We start from the raw sequence: 23,727 nt of genomic DNA on the forward strand, positions 1-23,727 counted from the left end.
GCTGGTCTCTTTAACACAAAACAGGTAGCAATGCTGAATTCTTACAATTTGGATGCAGCATGTATGCTTTACAGTAAAGGATCTTCATTGTATTCAATCTTGATAATACTGCTGTTTACCTATGTTACCACAACTGTGTATGATGTTCCTTCTCCTACTCACAACGACCTGCCAGCACCCTAAAGTCTCTCACAACATCCAGTTACCTCAGCCATTGAAATGCAGCAGTCATGATCTTGCTGATGAACTCAGTGATTACCCACTATTAGCGATGTTGCTTACTGTGGCTGAGGTAACATGATTCAAGCAAATCAACTGCTCATTTTCAAGATGCCTACAGATATACATACACAACATTTTTACGACTATGAATTAAAGACTGTCTATACCATATGGTTAAACAGTGGAACTAAAGCACTGCTTCAAGAATATAAACCAGTATCAAAGAAGGTACAGCAAATCTATCCCACTATCCAGGGGGTACTTTCAGAGTTAAGTAGCTCAGCAGATTTCTGGGTGGGCATATAAAATTGTTAGTTCAACATAAATGTGCAAGGAGCGTATGATGTGATTTATTTCCAAACAGAAAGTGATCAGCCAACACATTGTTTGGAGCTGCCAGGCATGTACAAAGTCACATTCGGTTTCTGATTCAGCAAGGGCATTTATTATCATTTAAGATTAGCTACTTCTAGTTAACTTGATGAAATGTAATATGCTTACGATTACGCATATGATCTTTCTTAGTCTTTCAAGAATACTCTCATGTATAGGTTTTGCTTTTAAGACTGCTGTTACAGTTTTAAGATTCCCGACTGCTTCTGCCATAGTGTTTGTTCTGAGAGTTGAGATGATTCTCATACCTCTTCTGTACAGCCTTTTCAGGCTCAGCTATTTCCCAGCACTTCTTGCTATAATTACTGTTTTTGTCCAGATGCAGGGAAGAGCAAGGCAGCTGCTTCTGCAGGCAGTGTCAGCAGGGAGCACTTCTGCACAGTTCCCAGGCCCTTAGCCAGCAGGGGAGAGCTGAAGGCCCAATTTCCCCCACTTCCTGGGATGCTCCAAGATTGATCCCATTACTCCCAACAGCCCGAAACACCTGTGGAGGCTCTGTATCCAACTATTTGGCCTGTATAGCAGCATTTAAGTAGGATTTGGACTTAATTTTGCCCAAGTAACAAGGGTCCTTGCCAGTCTCACTTACCAATGACCTGAGAATCGATTCCTGCTGTGCTATTTCTTGTTGTCATTTTCAGCCTCCCTTATGAGAGCAGGATGGAAATTCTTTATACCCAGACAATAGAGAGAAATTTTGTTTTTCAATGCAGTGCCCAGAGCATCTTCCATCAAGACAGCCCCTGCTACTCCAAGACAGTACTCTTCCTACTAAGTCAATATTCAATATTCACCACCATTTTAGCTCTTGCTTCCCTCTGTTCCCTCAGTAAGCAAATTAGATCATCTGAAGGGACAGTTTCATACCTGGGTAAAGGGGCAATGCTCCCCCTTCCACCTTTGCCACATGTTCGCATTCTACACACACTTTCGCCGTCACTGGCTCTCACTTGGCCACAAAGGCAGTACATCCAGACTTTATCCCAATGAAAACTTTTTTTGCCTGTAGTTATTTTTCAGTCAGACCACTTCACTAATGCAGCTTACTGTGCAACTGCTGGTGACAGAACAGAGGGGGTGGAGGAAGCACAGTAACCACAGAACAGACCTCTTCAGGAGGGTTAAAGCAGCTGTGAAAAAAGCCAGCTTCAGTGTGAGATTTCACAGAAACCCAGGCACTGAAGAAGCTGCAGCCCGGGATGGGGGTGGGTCTCCTCACCAGCAATTTTCTCCCGCCAAACCCCCTCTTTCTAGCCAGAAGCTCCCCTTGGTTCAAGGGAATTCCCTTCGTTAATTTACAGCTGGTTCAACTCACAAAAGAGTCTGAGAAGCACTAAAGTCAACACAGGGATGGAGACATTCCTCCAAGCCAGGAGCAGAGGGAGAAGGGAGGGAGCAGGACTGGCCCTTCTGGCAGCTACAGCCACTGGGGCGTTCAGGGGCCTCACACCGCTTCCCCCAGCCCAGCCTGGTGACACCTTGCTGGCGCCAGCGAGCGAGCACCAGGAGGGCTCCATGCTAGCTGCATTTTATCAAACCACCCCTTGGAAAGAGCTCAGGTTATCTGGGGGCAAGAGACTCGGTGTGGGGGAGGTAGGATCCTGGAAGAGCCCCCATACTCCCACCTCAGAGAGAGCCTGTTAGACTGGCCATGGTGGAAAGGCCTGCTCACTTAAAGAGTATCACAGTATCCTTATAACTGCCTTTTCAAGGCCTAATTGTTCCAGGGTGTCCTCGCTCAAAGAATGGTGAACTCCGCACTTTTCTGATTACAACCTGAACTTGTCAACTTCACATATACAAAATATATCTTGCACAAAACAATCAGAACATTCTAAATTTCTGAGTTAACTTTCAACAAAATCACCTGCATGCAGTTATTGGAAGAGGATTCAGGCAGGTGCAAGCAGCAGGTGGCCTCAGATGTGATTGAGCCCTATTAAAGGGCAAGATTATTAAAAGAAGCTGACAGTGTAAATCCTGTTAGATGTCGCTATTAAACTGGGTCCAAAACTGGTCAACAGCATAGTGCATTCTCTGCTTCTAGCAGGGCTCCACGCTGAGGACATTTCTGCAGCATGTCCTATTTCTTGGAGATCTCAGGTCACTGGTGTCTTGACTACAGACTAGCAATATTCTCTAGGCCACTCATTTGTAGATGTGGCCAAAAATGGAGCTTCTGATGCTTCAATATCTCCCTTTGTTCTGAATCAGAATGAATAGTAGCAAGTTTCCCATAGAAGTAAAATAAAAATGCTTTGGAACCACTGAAGCTGTAGCACTGACATGCCTCATTTAGGCCTTTTACTTTAAACATAAAAATAAATTGATTCAACTTCATCACATTTTTTATATAGTCTTAATCATTGATGAAGTTAAGAGTCCTGCAAAAAAATCTGCATTTTTAAAGATAATTTTTTTCTGCTACAAGACTAAGCTGGCTCTTCTGAACTCTCTTTTCTCAAAATAAGAAATGAGACTAATCTCGCAGCCCACATCAGCAGCAGGCCCTCCTCCTGGGTTTTGCTGAGGCTAGATTTCTAGTGGTCACAGTTGTTATTCCTGTATGTGGTGACTTGCTTCGCTTTTCAAACACTAAACCCCATTCTAATTGGTTTAAGCATATATCAGTGCATTACTACAGAGATATGGGAAGTGGTTTTATTTTCTGAGTTCCAGTAAGTGTCATCTCAACAGTGACATGCAAATATAGAGTTCAGCCCACAGAGCATTACACTGCCAGCGAGGAAGATAGTGTAATTTTTAAAAGAACCTTGGAAACCTTGCATCTCTCTATCAGTCAGCCTAAGACTAATGGGGACACCCATGTTCTAGGAAAGATAACATGAACTTCCCATTGCATGCACTAAAAAGACAGATTTATGTTGCAGATCAAACTTTACTGTCTTAGACCCAGGTTATTTCTGAAGCTGGCTTTGAAGGAGCAGACTGTTCATTCAGCATCTGAGACTGAATACAACAAATTCAAGTCTTGGATAGCCAAGTGTGAGAAAGCAGCTCCTGGGGTATAAAATGGGCTGGAAACCCAGGTCATAAACAAATAAATCATAGATAAATCCACTCATAGCTTATAAAAGAGCAAAAGATCAGCTAGATGAATCTTTCCTTGGAGGTCTTCAAAGCAAAATGGGTGAACCTTAAATGTGTCCACTTTAGGTACTATTGCAAAAGCAGTTTCCTTGAAGCAATACAAACCACAGGGATTAACTGAGCTGCTATTGCAGGAAAATACCTTTCTCTCAAAGAAAAAACAAGTTTCTAATATCTCAACAGTTGAATAAATGTGGCAGGATATGCAGTACAAACTCATCAGTTTTGGAGTTCTGGCAAAACCGTACAGTAGTTCAATGCATATTAAACCTAATCAAGTCATTTGTTTAAAAAAAAAACACAAACACAAACACAAAACTCATTTTGAATGATATGAAATGATAGAGCAGCAATACTACAAACAGATTTCTACTGATGGTGCTGAAGTAATTCTGATTGTCCTAAAAAAACTAAAACACTCAACTGTTCCTTCCAGCATGATAGACATCTGGATCTCAAGCCCCCATAACATGTTGAACACAGCTCTTAGTAACACAACATTAGATGAGCAGTTTTGTTTAATTAAAACCACGCCTAAGGACAAAATATCAGCAGCACTTCCTGATAGCTGACAAATCCACAGCAGACCAAGAAACCCATCCCCAACAGTCCTATTTACACCAAGCATTTCCTGAATGTATTCCTTTGCTACTAACACTGCTACCAACACAGCTTCATTTGTACTATGTGAGGTCTTAAAAAGGCAAATGCAGAGATGGCTGCTGTAGTCTTAGAGATATCATGTATATCAACCATTCTCACACTGCTAGTACGATTTATCCTTAAGTTTTCACTACAAGCATCCGTGTCCAAGCAGTAAGGAGAAGCTCCACGGGTGCAAACAAAAGGCAGAGTGACTCTGCACATAGCAATTGGCCCTATGTCATTGCAACTGCTCCCACACTCGGACCTGAAAGGTCAGAAGTATATTAGAACTGTTAAGCACCTGCACTGGATTACCAGCTTCAGTACAGATGAAAGCACATAGCCCAGCTTTGGCTGGCACAACTGTTAGCAACTAATCTCGTCCTTACAGAGCAGCTCTGCAACAAACAGGATTGCTGTTCATCTCTGCATTCGCATTAAAGCAGTAGGCTCACCTATCTGAAATGAAAGCAGACATCTCTTATACCACTTATATAACTGTGACTTTAGTTTCATTGCAGAATATCAACATTTGTGTTCAACAAATATGATTCACCATGTTTTGAAAGTAACAGAGATAGAATGATAGAGGCAGCATAGCATGATTCACCTCAGCCTTGAAACTGCACAGAGCTATGTTTCACTAGAATTATGCTACCTACATTTGTTACCTCAGAGATATTTGCAACAGTTATCATGAACTGAGAAGACACTAAAATAAACATTCACAACCAAAGATTGACCGATATAGTTTGATGATTCTTGCCACAAACTGCCAACCCTGAAAAAAATTTTTCCTTATTTTTGCCAACTTCTAATTATACTTTCACTGAAGCACATTTCCTTTCCTTCTTCCTTCATATTTGTCTCTGTCTTCACCTAGCCTTCTGCCACTGATCTTTTTCAAATTTATCTTCCAGGTAATAAAATGAACGGTGCATTTATATTTTTCCATGTTCATTTTAAATTGCATCCTTTGACTATAGATATAGCACCCCTAAGCACCTCTGAGTTTTAAGTGATTTTAAAAACAGTATTTCATTTTTGCATAACTTTGCTCCTTTTCCTTTATTAGTAATTTATCCATTATGTATATACTAACACTAGAGGCAAAGCTAAATTGGAACCTCACTGGGGTAGGCATCAAACAGTTTTAGCAAGGTTTTTTTCTTCAGATTCTAAAATCCAAACAAGCTAGACAAAATGTTGAGGAAAATAGAAAAGACAAATATTTGTTAAAGTGTTGTTTGAATAAAATTATGAATGAGAAATGAGAATATCAACCGTAACTCAGCAAAACAGTTAAGCACAGACCCCAGCAAATAAACATACCCTGTTGCCTTCATCCTTCATTGGGAATGCCTTAAGCTCATGCCTAAATGCTATATTGATTTGGACCTCACATGTCTTGCCTGAATTAATGCAAGATTTCAGTTTTGCACATAAAGTACTGCCTCCACTCCCAAAGAAGCTCACACTTGTAATGCCACACCTGAGATAAGCATCACAGCTCCGAAGCTTGACTTCTGTTTATTCATAACAGGTCTAAAACTGGTAGCTGCCAAACAATTTCTTCAGTGACCCTGCTGAGATTCTTTAACCTTACCCTCAGCTTTTTGAATGGGAGTATTTTAATCATAATGCCCCTTTCAACCTTTTCCTCTAAGGAAACTGTTCATCAGGATGACACTTCTCTACCAGAAGTCCAAGCATTCATAAAGATGAACAGACACCACCACCTTGTATTATATAAGTGAGATATTACTGAAAGGAGTAGTATTTAATTTGAAAGGCTCTGTAACACAAAGAAACAGGATCAGAATTAGGCTGAAATACAAGGAATTGCAATTTTAGTATGTAATATGGTTACAACCTGTTCATCTGCCATGCAAACTGGTCTCACTACAAAGCTACTTCACACACATCTTGCTACCACTAGATGTCAGGTTTATACACTTTAAAATGGATAAATGTCTTAAAATAGCAATTCTGCATTCACAATAGAAACATATTTCTTTATTATGCCATTCTTTCTGGACCGACCCTTGATTTCAAGGATTCCACATTTTATTTACCTTCTTCTCTTCTGCTTTTTTTTTTCCCCCTCAGTAAGACACAGTTCTCCTTTACCTAAGAAAAAAAGACCTAAAATTTTTTCCACTATGCATTTATTCCTTTATTTACTCAGTCTGACGAACTGAAAATTTTTGCCAGATATCACTGGCAAAAGTCTATAGCTCAGGTTGTATTTCTAGAGGCCAGCACTGAAATCTTATTCCACAAAGATATTTTTATATTCCATGAGGACATTTTTACTAAGAAATGCCATATCTTCTCTAACTAACTACAGACAGTCTACTATGCCAGTTAATAGGGGATATCATTAACATTGTTTATTACAATGCTATGATTTTTCAGATTTACACTCATGTAATGAGTGCTGCTAAATGTAGATCATTTTTATTCACACTCCAAATTTCTATGTCTCAGAAGAGAAAAATGTAGCTGTAGATTACTTCTAATGCTGGCTTCTTGCAAGTCTTCTTGTCAATACCAGATACCATGAACAGGTCTTAACATAAAGTTGGTCATACTGAATACAGAGCTTTTATAATATATTAGGCATCTACTTTGACATAAAAACATGGAATTACTTCACATCAAGCAAACCTGGTTTTTTACTCCCCTCCCCAAAACTGAAAAAAATTAGGTGGATGTCAAAATCATTATACAATATTATATTCATATATATATACACACACACACAAAAAAAACACACAAAAAAAAAACCAAAACACCTAATTCCACAGCAAACCTCTCCAAACTGGCCCCCACTCAGAACTGGCAACGTTACAGAATGTAACTCAGCATTACTGCAAGGTAATGTCAAGACTGTTAAGTCTCATGCAGCTTTACTGCCCAGATATTGACAGCTTATCTAGCAATAGTTTGTTTGAAGTTTATATATAGATATACATTTGTTTATATATAGACAGTATGTTTGTTTGTCCTAAAGTGAAAGGAATCCCCTCATCCTCATTCACTTCAAAATTTGGCCTTTCCAAATTCCTACTGATCCTTCATGGCTCTCCTGGATTGTATAGGTATTATTTGCACCTGCAGCCATAACCATCTTATATAGGTGCTTACCTACAAGAAGGAACTGAGAAGTATGGAAGGTAAGACAGACGTGCTTCCATGAACCTCAAAATATAGTTGAAAAAACTGTATCATACAATCAACTGTAACAACCTTCTTCAAAGACATTAAAAAAAAATTTTGAGACAGTAACTCTATTAAAAATACCCCTTAGCACAATCTCAGCGAGAACTGTGAAAACATGGCAAAACACTCCAGAGCACATGTGGGGACTCAAGCGCGTCAGGTCCTGTGACTTCTACTTCTGACAGCCATGTTTATGACTAAGAAGCCTTCCTCAGAAAAGTGCTAAATTTGGGGTAGGTGAAGGTGCCGTATATGCCACACAGTGTTACAACGTTCTATCCCTTGTATAACTCCATTCCCTTCACCTTCCTGCCTTACTTAGTTTCCTCAAACCAGGACTCCATTTGCATACTAACTACCCCATACCCACTTACCAGTCATCCACTGCATGTCCCCAAGTCTGCAAAATGCCATAAATCCCACCCAGCCAAGGCATGTAAGCCACTTGTCGGCCACTTGTGAGACAGAGAACCAGAGCACCTCAGATATGCCAGTTTACTCGGTGTGTACTACACGGTCCACATGTATGAATTGGTGTAAACTTTTCCAGACAAAAACACATAAAACCTACTCACAGGTCTGCAGCTCCAGACTGCACAGGACTTTAGCTTCTCTTTGCTTTTGATGTAAGGTTTCCTCTTTGTCAGCACCCATGCTGGCAAGCAACTACAGCAGGATAGGCTCAGATCCAAGATATGCTTTTGCAAGTAAAGGAGCAAGAGACACACCTCAAACGTTTGCATCACTGCAACATTTCTCCCCTTCCACGATGTTATCTGCAGAACAAAGCTGGCTGGCTTGATCTGCAAGCTAAGAGTTTTGATTACTCTTAGCTACTGAGCTAAGTAAGTGAGCTTCTGAGGAGGCTGATGCCAGGTGAATGAAGCAGCCAGTAGAAAAGAAGAAATCAATAGGGGTTTGAAAGAATTTTTTATATGCTTTCTAATATGAAACTGTAAATATAAAAAAAAAACCAAGCACCCCAGCCTGTCCCTTTGGTTCCTCATTGTACATTTGCCAACTCAGATACCACTATGAAAGAAACTAAACTTTTTTATCACATATTCATTTGTGATATATTCTAGTCATGCCAATATGAATCACTAACAATGTATATCATAAGCAACAGAAGCAATGGATAATTAAAACCTGGAAGAATTAGTCATCTTCTTATAGAAGCTACCATGTAATTACAAAAACATTGTGTTTGCAAGATATTTTTATACTCTTTCTAAGATCAGAATTTTGTCACTAAAATGCAGCAGCAGCTCTTAGTTGCAATCAATGGTACAATGCACTGCAAAAAAATAAACATACAAAATAAGAAAAGATAGCTTTCAGCTGGACCCATAGATATCAATCTCAAACTGTAGGGAGGCTCAAAGCTTAATCTCCTTATTGAAGACTATCTTGGAGGGGAGGGGGAATCAAGTTAAAACTCTCTGTATAAAACATTCACCACTATAAGAAGTGCTTACATCTGTAGCTTCCTACTCTACCAACATTAAGTGCTAGTCAAAAAAGCGCTGGATCTGACCATGCATACAGCACTTGTCTATGTGGAAAAAGCTGCTTAAGCAGCACATTCCAGTAAACATCAGCTTAGAAGGGCAGAGAATTACACATACTATTTGGTTGCAATCACCAAGCAATTATACCTTAACAATCTTAACGCACACAAGTAAAAGTTGAACTGTACTGTTTTGCAAAGAAAAGAGAATGAGCAAGAATGAAACCCTCACAATAAAAAGCACAGCAGCTTCCCCCTCTTATTTAGAAGATGCAATAACAGGGGAGGAAATGGCCCTAATATTGCTGGTCATTGATCTGATGAGGCAATTTGGTGAGTCATCATTACAGCTGATGAAGTCTGAACAAGCCCAGATGGGCCTGTATGTCAATCAGACAGCTCAATATAGTTTTAAATTTCCTCAGGAATTTGGTGATTTCTAGATCTGCTAGATCATCTGCTAATTACCATATGCACTATATGTAGATATGCAGCTGCTTTTTGTTACACTATAATTACAGGCTAAGGATTAAATGTAGGGAGTTCTCCAGTGCCTGATATGGCATATTTTCACAACAAATATATCAAAGAAATGCAGAGATTCACTTGAATTTCAATACAGACTGAGGAAAAAATGTTTTCTCTGAGAGCTCACATGTTCTCTGCTTGATCTCCTTGTCTCATACACTTATTATTGGTGTCTCATTTTGTATGCCTGATACAAGCTCAACTATTGTGCTGATAAGATGGTGAGAGAAAACACAAAACAGTTTGGAACGGCACTGATGACTGGGGGGTTATTCAGAAAAACAGAGAGAGCTGAACAAACATCAATCATACTACAATGAACTCGGTATCACTGAAGTATGGATGTATGAAATGGATGTATGAAAGTAACAGTTTCAGAGATTTCACATCCATTACAGGTGTGCCTAGGAAGTCTCAGGAAACAAGCAAATTAATATCCTCTTCCTAACATAAAAGTAGAAGGAAGGTTAGAATTGCATCTATTAAACATACATGTTTTCAGCCTGACCTATCCCCTGTTGAAATCCATGCTGAAAAAAAAGGGCATTTTAATTTTAGCAGGTTTCTGGACTTAAATGATGCAATCACACACTTGGTCTGGGAACAAACCAGAGATTTTACTGGAAATTTTGCACTAAAGGGAAATCCATAGATTTTTTTTTTAAAAAAAAAAAGGTTTAATTTAGAGTAGTTTAAAACTCTGATTTAAGAAGTTCAGCTGCAAGCTGCGCACTAGCTCGAACATTGAAGTACTTCTGCTGCTTCTAGTGCAGTGCATGGACTTTGGCACATTGAGGTGAAAGGTATATGCAGCTACACAAACTATTGAAATTATTTGGCTAAACTGTTTCCAGTACTTAAATTAGTTTCTGCAGCACTAGAGCGGGCAGTGTATGTGCTAAGGTGTCACACTGAAAATTCTGTTTCCTCTTCTTCCCTCTTTCATGGGTTCAGGAGTCATGTGGAAGTCTAGCACAAGAACAGATCAAACCAGGAGTTAATCATCTCCCACTCATTGATAAAGTAATCTTCCACTCAGCCATTGTTATACTAATCAGCTGATTTCAATAAAAAACCTCAAAGAAATTCCGTGGTGTAGCTGGAAAGAGATGATATAAAATGGCTTGCTTATCACTTTTCTGAATTATTTGTTAACCAGCATAATTTAATCTGCCACATGCCTGGTTAAATTCCAGATTAGCAATGTAATGTGTGTGCTACCAGCTTTCCAGAAATGTTACAACAGGCCAGTAATAAAAAGTTAAGCATTAACCAAGATGAGACAACCATGTAGCTACAAAACTAGAACTTATTTTTCAGGTCTTTGCTTAGTTCACTACTAAAAATGTCATACAATTCACTTAATGAATTGGTCTTGATTAAACTGATCTGTATTTAAAATACAAACCCTGATTTTTCTCTTTTCAGAATGTATCAGATTATGAGCTGAGTCGATTCAAAATAATGCACCAACTGTAAGTTTCTCATTATTTTCTGCTTCCCCATTAAATGACTAATACTCTGTTATAGTCTGACAGTTTCTCTGTTAATAAGTAAGGAAAAATGATAATGAAACCTTCTGTTTACGTGAGGGGCATTAATTGATGGGGGTGGAACTTCCTCAGGGCTAGGACCCTGGAACATTTACAAGAACTGTGGTTCAGATCAGCTGACAAGAAAGTCTCTTCTGCACCAGCTGCTGGGTGATATTCTTCCTCAGAAGAGACAGGAGCAACCTTAATATTAGGAAAAGTGAAAATTCAACTTCTTCTAGAATACAAAAGGCCTTTGCTTGTATAAAGTATGAGGCCAAATTTTCAGAATTTGTTCACCTACTGCCTAGGGATCAACATAAGTGATCAGATTAACAAAGTGCTATGTTAAAAGTAATTTAAATAGAATACAGAATAAGTGAATACAGGCATAACAGTTAGGAAATGCCTTTGTGTAATCTGTGACAAATCAAGTAAATTTAGAAGGATATCCTTAATATTTAAATATATTTTTTCTCTTCTATTACTGTACAGAAACAATATTGAGGAGTTTTCTCTGTAAGCCAATGAAACCAAGAAGAGTTCAGTTTAATATGGAATAAGTTGTTCTACTTCACCTCATGGTTATTATTCCAGGTAGCTTTTTATTTTTTCCTCTAGCTGGGAAAACATCATATCTATTTAAGAAACCAGAATTTTTTTCTGAATCCCACTGTATTGGTAAAAAACTGAAGGAACTTGGAGACATTTTTACCCATTAAAATCCTATTCCTATTGATAGGAATTTGATAAGATCATCAGTTACTATTCTTCTGGGTTTGTTTTAATAATTAACTGGGTAAGTAAAGAAAATATCAAAGGACTTTCTTGCAAAGCAATTAAGTCTAATGGGACATCATTTTGAGAGAAAATGTAGACAGCATGAACATAAAGTTAACCAAGGGTGTGACCTCTGTTTCTGTGATATACATAGATCTGATCTACTACAATATTGTGGCAATCAAGAATCTACTGAACTGAGACCAAGAGTTGTACTTCTACTGATGTGGGTATTTGAGCTTTGGATTCTCAAATTGTATATTGGACTAACAAAGGAGTTTTATAGTATAAATTCTGTTGTCAAATATAAAACAAAAAAGCAAAGTAGATCAAGTCCAAAGTAATAAAAAATCCTGAAATGCACAGTGTGGATGTCACATCCCTAGCACCAACTTTCACTCTAAAATCTTTTGCTCTTCCATCTTACTACTTGTTATTGCAAAAATTGCCTGAGTTTCTAGCACTCAAATAGTTTGCATGTTTTAACTGGAAAAAGTCTACAGTGATCCACCAAAGTCACATGAACAGGCCTGTTCAAGCCTGTTCATACAGCAGGTAATCCCCAACGGCCCAAAACACTAAGGACAGATAAACAGAAAAATAGTAATTACCAGACAAGGTGAGACCAAAATTCTTTGTTTCTCCTGGCAATGGCCACTGCTTCAGGTCTCTGCCTGTCATGAAAGTTTCATCATGGGGCTTCATTAGACAGAAGCTAGGTCCCCCGACATGCCACTGTCCAAAGCTCTTTGTCTTTCCCATTCTAGCTCTCACTAGTGTAACACTTCGCGTTCTTCTTCTGCATAAGAAAGATTTTTGAGTCTAGAAGGCTATAAATGCGCTGTGAACTAAAACGTACAGTTATTCTACATTCTGCTAGGAAATCATATCGCAGGTGTACCAGGAGCAATCTGCAGTCATGCATGGGTATGCTTCCCTGATTTCTGCACCAAATACCTCTACTAACTCAATGGAAGGCTCTTTTCCCTCTAATCAATACTATACCTGTTCTTTCCCTAAGGTGGAAAAGATTACAGGAGCAAAAAAGACAAAATTGTTGTATCTGGGAAGACTTTATCATATCAATACTCTGAAATAAACCTTTTTGCACTACACTTTCCATGAAGTCTCCTAGTTAATTCGATTAGTATTAGTTTTGACAGCCTAATGACAGCCTGATGTAAACTAGTTCCCATCAACACTCAAAGCCACAGGTCTACCCAGATTGCTTCCAAGCAACTACTGAATATAGTAGTGAAATTTTCAAGGTGCAAACTCTGCTAGTGTCCTATCCTATTCCTGAAATGCAAAAATGAATGGTTGGTTTCCTTCCTCGCTTCCCAAAACAGTAACAGAAGAGGTGCTACTTTCAAACACAGGACAGTAGAGCACTGAGGCACTAGCCCAAGCCCTCTCTGGAGCTGGCTGCCAGGGTTGTGCAACAAATTGCTTTCACAGGTTTACATGTTTTCAACAGTCCTGACATCATGTTGAAATCTTGAGGTTTGCCTAAAGCCGTTCCTCCTGCAGAAGCACCATTGTATTTTTCACTCCACACAGCAGACTCAGCTGATACCTTCCCACTCTGAAAGCCTGGGGTCACCCAAAACACTGAACAAGTTCGCTCTCAAGAATGGCAGTACAACAGCACGTCCCAGATGTTTCCCATCGGAGAAGTTTCAAACATCCCACTGACTACAGTCATGGGCTGGTTTATTCCATTTTAAGATTTATGCCAGGAAGAACACTATATCAACCATCACACTACATTTGGGAGCACTCTTTAAGAAAGCGCAGATATCAAAAGCAACCTCATACCACAGATGTTTCAGAATACTGGAACTTAAGTGCTTTCTAAGCATGCAGTCTTGCTATCTTTACTTAACATTTTAATAAGCAGTGCAAATAAGATAGGTATTTATAACTGTATTCAGCAAAACCGGCATATAAGCTGTAACTCAGTTATAAAAATTCGTAATTCGGAAGCACATTGAGAAAGAAATGTAATTACAGCTCCGTCACCTCAGTGTAGATAGTTGAAGACTTCCAGTATCAGATGTTCACGCAGAAGTTGTTTCACAGTGCTTTCAGCTTACTCATTTCACTTTCCCAGGGACCGTGAAATTAAAAGGCCTTCTTTATAGCTAATGTGATTAGGAATTCATCCCAAATCAAGCTCAGTATAAATTTTTCTCTCAACACATGAGCTTTGGGGACTGTTTTCCAAAATCAGGACTGGAATCTTTCATCACAAAATTAGTGCTTTCTATCACATGTGCAAATTCAGAAGCCTGTTCTGGCTGTGCCGGATTACTATGCAAATGAGAAATCTTCACCTGCAAGTCATGTATGAGGTGTCAAATCTTGAGTTTACCATTTTGTATATAGCAACACGCAGTTATGGGAGATCCTGGATAATAAGTGAGCTGTGATAAGGAACACATAATTACAAGTGTTGTTTAATTATGGTGTGGGCAGCATTTGATCTCCTTTTCTTGAAATAAATATCTACCAATTTTCACTGCTGTGAAAATGTTACTAGTTTATTTTGCCAGGAATTTATACTATATGCAGAAAAAATGCTATTCATAAATCAAATAAGCCTTCTTAAGATTGATTTATAGATTACTTTCTAACATCTTTATTTTATTTGCTCATAATTTTTAATAATTCCAGACTGAAATTTTTCATCCTCACCTCCAAGAAAAGATGTATTTTCCTGAGCTATATAAATCGCAGTTGTAAGAGATGTTACATACCAGGAAGGTATCTTGTAATGCTGAGATGTTCCACTTACAATGCGCTTGCGTAACTCAAACTGTAAGAACAAGAAACATTATACATAAACTCCTTTTTCATCCTCCCCCTTCCACTTGCATTTTTTCTTTTATTTCTTCATTAAGGAAGGTAAATAACCTAATGTGAAAAATTCACTTTTCAGTTTTTTCACAGCCATCACCATTTATATCCATGGACAAGTTCTCCATACACCACATGCAAAGGCCTGGATCTCCTCTTAGCCCATTTGCAGCTGGGTCAGGAGAGCTTGTAAGGCAAAAAGCTTTTGGAGTGATGGTTTCCAATAATCACTAAACCTGGATTTCATAAATGTGGATTTGAAACCTTGCTTTGCTGAAGTAAACTCAGCTAAATTATTTTAGCATTCCTTGCTTTCTTTCCCACCTGCAGTGTGGAAATACTAGTATTTCCCTGTCTCACAGGGGTGCTATAATGGAAAAGCATCAGGAATTCTAAGTTCTTTACTCAAAATAGTAAGGAAAAACATACAGCTGCTCTGCAGGTGAAAGCTGTAACTTGCTTCCCAAAGTCCCCTTCACCAGCTGCGATGTCACAGGGCCAGGGCAATTACATGCATCGGAGATGTGAATATTGCGGAGATTACTGGCCAAGCGGTGGCCAATACTGCCACCACTGCAGCTGCCAGCCAGACTCTGTGCTCTCAGGGGCCAGCCCAGGCTCGCAGGCAACAAAAGAGGGCAATGGTTCGAAGGGCAAACAGACCTCGCTGGCAAAATCAATTCTTGTCTACTCCTGACAGAGACTTGCACCCATCTTCTCTCAACAATTTAGTCAGACACTTCAGTGCATCTAACTCATTGTCCGTGCCTCTAGCAAGAATCATTGTCTCAAGTACTTACATGCATAATCCATTTTTTTCTGTTGCATTTTTACTTCTCATTAAAAAGACAGGAAAACTGAAGGCATAAACATTAAGACAATAGCTTAAGAATAAAAGAGAGGTCAAAAAATAAATCAGTAAACTTCTAAGAGACTACAATGGCATTCAAATTTCACACATAGAGAATTTTCTAATCCTGTTTGGAGGGAGGAGATTACATAGGCATTATCATTAAATTTATTCTTAGGTAATAAATGTAGGGTGTACAACATGATACTTTCAGTTTCACTTTGAACCACTTAGATTTCTTGCACCTATATTTTTATTTCAGTGGATTACTTTGCCTAACCAAAGACAAATCCTAGCAAAAATACTAATAAAATCAATGAGATTTTATGAGAAATAGACTGTTTCCTTAAGAAATAATAAAGACAAAGCTTTTGCTGTCTCTTTAAGCAAGATGCAGCAAAACAGAAATCTTGTGACAATCTGTATTTAGACTTTCCCCGCTCCAGAGAAAGCTCCAAGCTGAAAAAGCAAATGTGGTAGCTGACTTCTATCCCAGTACTTAGTAAGCAGGAAAGGTTTTCCCCTCTACTTGTGATATACCGTAATGGATTTTTAACTACCATATATCCTTTAAATACCAGCACTGACTCAGTTTGCATGTTTTATGTCCAAATATGTAGATTTAGATCCTTGCTATCCTTAGTTTTTGATGTAGCTTAATGCCGCTTTAAAAAGCTCCACTTATTCCCAAAACAGGAAAAGGCCAGGGCTGCAAATTCAGAAGCTACCTCTTCATACAGTGACCTTCCAATAAAAATGACACCTAAAAGAGACCAAAAGAGGTTTCCAGTACATAACCACTCTAGCATCACAGAAGCATACTACAGGACACTTCCTTGGTAGGTATATATCCTCAGGAAAAAAAAAAGTATCTAGATTTGACTTTAAATCACACTTTTATATATTATTTACTCATGTTTAACATAGAAAGGCTATGACAAAAGTCTACTCAGGCGTCAAATATTTACAGAGGCAGCCATTGCCTGCTGATTAGAATTAATCCTGGATATTCTCCTGGATCCTAGGAGGATCTAGGAAATATTTGCTCAGCAAAGCAACACCATCTTGCCTCCTTTTACAGCATCAGAGAATATTACACTCCTGCAGCAGAAAGGGGGCAACAGACACTTGTGTTACAGCAGTTTCTCTTCCATCCTGCCAAGAGCAACCAAGACTTTTGCAAAGACAGCAGTTACTTGAGAAGGAGGAAAGAGCCCCTCATAGCTCAGGAGCATATTATGTTCCAAGTTCTAGGAATTTCAGTTCTGCTCTTATAACTAGACTGTTCACCATGCTGTCTTGAATCTAAAGCCAGGTAAAACTGGTATTCTGAAATAATTTTTGAGGTGTTTTACCAAAGCTTAACAATAAAAGACTGGAAAGATCACAGTATTAAAAGCCTTGTCGCACCACCATAGACGGCATGGATTTGAACCTGAGACCACAGTTTAATCACAGCACCTTCCCCATCTCAGCCCCATGTCAAAAGAACTGCCTAGTCACGCAAACAGACAGACACACTCCAGTACTATGAATCTTTAACTGGGCATTTTTCTTAGTACTAAGGAAATCAAATCCAATCTTCTAACCAAGCTTTGCCATATTTTTGAGAATTGCCAAATATTTGTGATAGTCTATCTTGGCAAAATATGCTGTCCCCTATTTAAGTCAAATAACATTTGATAGTTTTCCATAGGTAAATAGTGAATGTGGGTTTTTTGCTTTGTTTTATATTGAAAATGATGCATAAGGAAAATTGCACAAGGGAGAAACTATTTCTGTACATCACATTCTCCTACGACTGCAACCACATAGAAGACATTTTCAAATTGTCTTTGTAAACTGGACATGGAGATGCAAGGTGGAATTACATTAATAGTGTTCTAGGTGGGATGAAAACCAAATCCAATATAGAAGCCATTCAAGCTAACAATATGTTCAGCTGAAGAGCAATGTATATGACCTTAGGTTCAGTCCTATGCAGTATGGCTTTTAGATCACGAGTGACTCGCCTCCCATCAGCCCACCATCTGCTTGTAGTTCACAATTAAGAAAAATTCAGAGATGCAATATTTAGGCAACAGCCTTACCTGTCTTGCAGCATCCCTTAAAATTTTAAATGAATTATATTTTAGGTATGTCTAGAAAGCCCCTATTTCAGTGGCCTTTCTCACTAAACAATGTCTTCGACTCAGCTGTCTATGGAATGCCATTTGGGGCAGGGGTGTTTAACAGTGTAATTACAGAAATGTTTCTTTAATATTGGAAACATTACGCTCATTTTTAGGGATGTAAAACAAGGTAAATCACAGACACTTTCTGATAACAAGTGTGACAGACTAGTATTAAATAATAGCAGATATCTATTAAGCCTCTTTGAAGAGCAGAAGTGGATCAGCCTCTGAGAAAGAAGCATACACTGGCCCAGCTGTAGGGGAAGCCAGGTCTGTAACAAGCAGCTTAATCTCACTAAGTTTTAGTGAAAGTAGAAACATTTATCTTTGTTAGTACTCTAGACCAGCCTAGATAGCAATAGAATATCAGCTGCGCAGCAGCTCAAGTTGGATATCAAAAATCAAAGAAACAAGTCACCTTTTTAAGACTTAGACCAAAACGACCTGCTTATGTTGGTACACAAAGCCAGAAGCAGAACCGGCAATGAAAGCTGTTGCCCAAATCACAAACCATTTTTCACTGTCTTCATATGTCTGGACAGGATCTTTTTCCTCCACCCTGTTAGTTGATGTGCTTTCCTTTTCTCTATTACATGGCTGTACTCAGACCACAGAGAAGAGGTGGCTGAAGTTTCAATTCACTGGTCTTTCTTCCCTTTTAGAAATTTATATTTGGTAGTCAGAAAGTGCTGCACCTGGGACTGAAAACTCAGAAGAAAATAACTTCTGGCTCAGTCAAGCAATGAAGTGTGAAGGACTATTAATTTATAATCTCATTTTAGCAGAATTCCACATGTGCCCCAGCTCAGGTACACACTGGGCAGAAAACAGAGCAGATGTCTTGGCTCATTTTGCTCCAAGTCTCCAAACTGGAGTCCTCTCAGTTTTTAAAAGAAATACAATATTTAATTTAGAGCGTGTTATCAACACGTATTTATGCTCTCTGCAGGAGAGACATTTCATTCTTTTCGCTTTAGACTAGCCTCTGTGAAAATGAGTGAAAGCATAGCCTCTTTTTCTTTTGTATAAGCTTCATTCATTAGCTCAGCCGTTTGTGCTGTGATGGCAGGTGGTCTATGCAGTATTGCCAAGAAAACTAAGGAAAGTATTAAACCCTTTCATTCAGACTTTCTTGAATACAGAAATGAGAGCAGGTAAACAGTCGAGATAAGATACTAAGCCATGAAAACTGCAGTGCTTAAAAACGGGGTCAGCTAGACAAGCAAGGTACAGAAGTTACAAAACGAGCTGCAAGGAGAAGCTGAGGGGCTGTGGCAGGAGGGCCTGTTGCAGCTGCAAGGCAGACAGTTGGTGCTGTAGCAACCAGTCACTTGAAACAGCTTCAGGAGAGGCTGTTCAGAGCAGCTGGCATGGCAAAAGGTGAAGTGCAGTTGGTAGGAATGCCACAGCCTTTGTGCAACAAAAATCAAGACCTGAAACCCAACAGCCTGCAAGGCTGCAGGTGGCAACCCATAGAATTAATAAACTTGCCAAAGATATATATTTCAAAGATTTGCCCCAAACAAACACAGAAATTGCATTCAGCATGCAAATAAATGCCTCTTTACTAGCATATTCCTCATAAACTGCCTTTCCAAGAGCAACAGCAATGTAAGTAATGTAGAACTACCTTAGTAACACCACGGATGCTGGCATGATGGTACTTGCAACATATCTACATGACGCATGGTATTAGCACTTGTCAACACATGATTCAGAGCATCAGAGAGCCTCTCTGGATAGATCATCTGTAACCACCTAAATACAGATGGTATCATAGTACATATATTTAGGAAATTAAAAGTCACAGGCAACTTCCATACTAGCTTTCTCTAATTTCCAGTGCTTCCGAACATCTGTACATAGCAGTGGGTGCAGCATAGGGACTGAGGAGCTAGCACCAAGCACAGGAGCTGCTCAGCTGCCAGAAGCAGTAAAGCTGCATTACTGGATGCTGCACATGACCTGAAATGCCTTGCCTCAAGGTGCAGCCCTGCTACCTCTTGTTCCAGAAACTGCTCAGTTGTTGCCAGCTCTGGCACTGTGCTCCACTGCACAATGTAAACACACTTTGACTTTGCAGTCTTGACGTTTGTTGCAATTCTTGGAATTCAAATTCAGATATGCTCCAAATATTTGAAGAGGTGACGTGTTTTCAGGCCAGACTATGGCCAATCCCTTGCCACACTGACAGCAGTATATGCAGCTTCCCTGCAGGATGCTACAGTTTACAACTACTCAGACCACCTCTTGCAGATTATTTTATCAACCTTCTGGAGGACAGAGGGATAAAAGGACATCCTCCAGAGTAGGGAGGCAGTTCAGTCTCCCTGCCCAAGGCTGTCTTCGTCAGGGCTGAAACTGCTGCTAAAAATTATAACAGAACAGTATTGCCTGATCTGTTTTAAAACATATTTTATTTTATTCTTCCACAAGCCATGCCTGATTTTCCAGTCTGACAGTCTCCTTCTGTTCCTAATAGTCAAGAGTTCTGAGGGGAAAAAAACCAGATTTTTTTATTTTACAGTTCTTACTAGCGTTCCTGTTTTCCATTCTCCTCCACCGACTGCCATTGCACAGTTTAGGTACTCTCCAATGTTATCCTTGACAGAGCATTAAGTCTCAGTTTCTTCTTCACAATTCTGGCACTTCAGTTTCCCCACACACCTGCTACCACAGCTTTGTCATTTCTCTTATTTAGTTCCTCACTGCCCAGTTTCATGCTTTTATTATTTTATTAAGTTCTCAGAATACTGAAAATAATCTAAAAATATCATAGAATCATAGAATTGTTTAGGTTGGAAAAGATCTTTAAGATCGTCAAGTCCAATTGTTACATATCTTACCATTTCAGTTAATTTGCCTTAGTATTCATTTCATAAAAATGATCAGATCCTTTTCTAAATCTCTGACCTGGCTGATATAATTAATTCCCTTTATCAGGAATATCAGATAAGATATTCCTTATCTCATTCCTCTGGCTCTAGCAATAATATTCTAAAGGAATACACAGGAATATAAGGCATATATCCATGCTGTTGCTTTAATGAATAACAGTTCAAGATCAGAGAAGTAAAATATTGTTCGTATTGCTTGAAATGTCAGCATGAAATACCATTCCTTTTATATTACTGGTACAAATAATGTTTAAGAAATTATTCATTACTGGATGTTTTTTGTCCGCATATAACCCACAAATAGATAGATTTACATATACTCTGAAAAAAATTCCAAAGTCAAATATTTCCTGTCATTATGTTGTCTTTTTAAAGAAACAGAAAGTATGATCCACATCTACAGGTATTCCCTGCTAGCTAATCCCTCGCCAGAGCTTTATTAAAAATTTAGAGATAAAACCAAAATTCCAACAATTTCAGCTTTTAAACAGAAGCAGTAGTAAATATGTATAATATACCTTCATCACATTGGTACTTCATTGGGGTTTAGCTTTTAAAAGAGGGGGCTGGGCTCTAAGAAAACACTGAAAAATAACAAATGTAGCTGGTTTCAGATCACAGACCAGAGCCCTTACTGATGATGTCTTTCCGGCAACACTTCTCTACCGTCATCAAGGTGAATATAATTTCAGACCCCCTGTTAATCACAATGAATAATGGGAATAAATTCTTCAGGATTAAAGATGTAAATGGTCCAGAACCAGCCTAAGTCAAAACCAACGTATCAGCATATATCTATACCTATCATGTACCTACCTTGCAGAGTCCACAGGATGGAACACCGGTTTCTGGGAAAGCCCCACTTTCTGTACAGATTTGAAGTGTCGTTTTTTCTCAATGAACACACCAAGAACATTCTGAAACACAGCCCATGGCATAGCTCCAGCAGATAGCTAGCCAGGCTTAGAATTTATTCTATACAAAGCTCAAAATTTTGCTTATTATGGCATTTCTTTCTATTCTAATATTCTTGAGTATTGGCTTACTTAAAATAAAGCAATCCTGGGTCAGATCAAAGGTTCAATTCATAGACATTTGTGACATTAGCCTGCATCAGGTGTCTAAGGCAGGTAAGAATGAGCAAATGGGTGCTTCCGTATGCAAGCAAACGAACATCACTCACTGACATGGTATAACACCCCAATGGACCATGCTGAACAAATAAATTTACACCGTGAACTTTGATTCAGGAAAGTGTTGGTGGTATCAGGTCTACCAGGAATAATAATAATAACAGAAATCTACAATTTCTTGAGAAGCTCATGATACTTTGAGGAATCTTTTTCATAAAGGGGGAAATTCTCCTGTGAACAGAATGATAAAAGTTATCCAAGGTTGCGGAAGGCTTAAGCTTAAAAGAAATCACAACACTTAAGGAAAAGATACCTTAAAACCCAGTAATTTCTCCCTGGAAGACTCTATTGTATCACTGTTGTCTTCCTATTTGCTAACTAATATGAACATTTTACAGCAAAAGCTATACAAATAATATATACCTTGTCAACAGTTTCAAATTACAAATGGCACACAGCAATCTAGTCTTCACTCATCAGTCTGTTTATAAACATATTCCTGACTCAACAGTATTGTGGCAATAACAAACAGGACAATTTCCAATGTGTAACATAATCCCAGGCAGATCAATACAACATGGAGAAGGTTCAAGTACGCAAGTCCATGCTGAAGATGTTGGTAAAATCCACTAGTGTCCAGAAATTAAAAATCTTGTCAGACCATCATCTATGTATACGATTTCTAAACTACCAGTCAGAAAATTTCTTTCATCCCAAAATATTTTAGATTGTAATTTCTTCAATGCAGTAGCTACCTTCTTGTCTATTAGAACAACACAGAATGAAAAAAAGGATAATTGTTTATGAATAAGGCTCCTATGTGCTACTGCAATACAATGAACATTTAAATTTACATATATGCGTTTATTTACATGCAGACATCTATCAGTTTTTTTCTTCTTTCACTTCTCTCCGAGTTCGCTCCATATTTTAAATCTGAAGGGATGACAAAAAAGGTAGAAACAGTTATTCTGAAAAAGTGTTTGATACTAAATGTAGATTTTTTTTCTCCCAATACACTCTGAGAGTAGAAAGATGCACAGGCCCTTATGACCACAAACTTAGGAAGTAACTCTTCTAAATGCTGAACTACAGCAATAAATGCTTCACAATAGGTTATATAAAAATAATAACCCACTATGATATAACGTGGCACTCTATTAATCTGCTACAGTTTTGTAGTCTTAATGCAATTAAAGTTACCAACTGTGTAACTGTGTAATATTTTTTGCAACAATTCACAAAATTTTCAGTCTTAGACAACAGAAAAGATTAATGGCTATAGTTACAAATCTGAGCAATTTTTCCCCACAGAAGAGAGTATTCCATGAAATTCTTTATCTTTGGTCATAAAATGTTATCTTGCTATTATTTCAAATAATAGTTTGCTATATTTCTATTTAATAAGATAATTTCTTCTTTAGAAAGTCCCTCATCTTGATTACTGAACGTTTTTGGAAGGTAATATTTCAAATCCACTATACTTTTGGGTGAGGACTGTCAGAACTTTTTCTGTTCAGTGACATTTCTGCTCCCAGAACATAGTGTTAGGCAAGTCCAGTTATCCAAGAAACAGAAGAGAGCAGTCTTAAGAAGATGGAAACACAAAAACCAGAAAAGACTACAGACAAAGTATTTTTCCTGTTCCTGCTTAGGAAATTATTGCGGTCACTGAAGCAGTGCAGGTTACCAAATTGTGCCAGAGAAGATCAACCATTTTCCTTGGCTGTATGTATTATAGGGCAGTGCAGGAAAGAAGTGGTTTAAAAACTAATGGGTTTTCAGCATTTTCTAGGTACTGAAGGCATCATGCTATGTGTAAACAGCACCAGAGCTATATTAAAATAACCTCATTTTAAGACATCCCT

General features: G+C 38.5%; 2 protein-coding genes across 5 annotated transcripts in view; one reads left to right on the forward strand and one right to left on the reverse strand.

Annotated features, from left to right (window-relative positions):
- DNTT (DNA nucleotidylexotransferase) overlaps positions 1-14,694 on the reverse strand; it is a 158,264-nt gene extending 143,570 nt beyond the window's left edge. The window contains exon 1 of the mRNA XM_056352713.1: positions 13,969-14,694. The gene's annotated coding sequence lies outside the window, so the exon portion shown is untranslated. The remainder of the gene's footprint in view (positions 1-13,968) is intronic.
- Positions 1-23,727, forward strand: part of BLNK (B cell linker) — a 100,355-nt gene that overhangs the window by 20,182 nt on the left and 56,446 nt on the right. For 3 of the 4 annotated variants that reach the window (XM_056352705.1, XM_056352706.1, XM_056352708.1), the window contains exon 3: positions 11,063-11,109. In XM_056352705.1, coding sequence (XP_056208680.1) covers positions 11,063-11,109 — 47 coding nt within the window. Of the gene's footprint in view, positions 1-11,062; positions 11,110-11,661; positions 11,764-23,727 lie in introns of all 4 variants that reach the window. The other variant, XM_056352710.1, reaches the window with a different exon arrangement.

Source organism: Falco biarmicus, chromosome 9 (assembly GCF_023638135.1).
Source record: "Falco biarmicus isolate bFalBia1 chromosome 9, bFalBia1.pri, whole genome shotgun sequence".
NCBI classification, from domain to species: domain Eukaryota; kingdom Metazoa; phylum Chordata; class Aves; order Falconiformes; family Falconidae; genus Falco; species Falco biarmicus.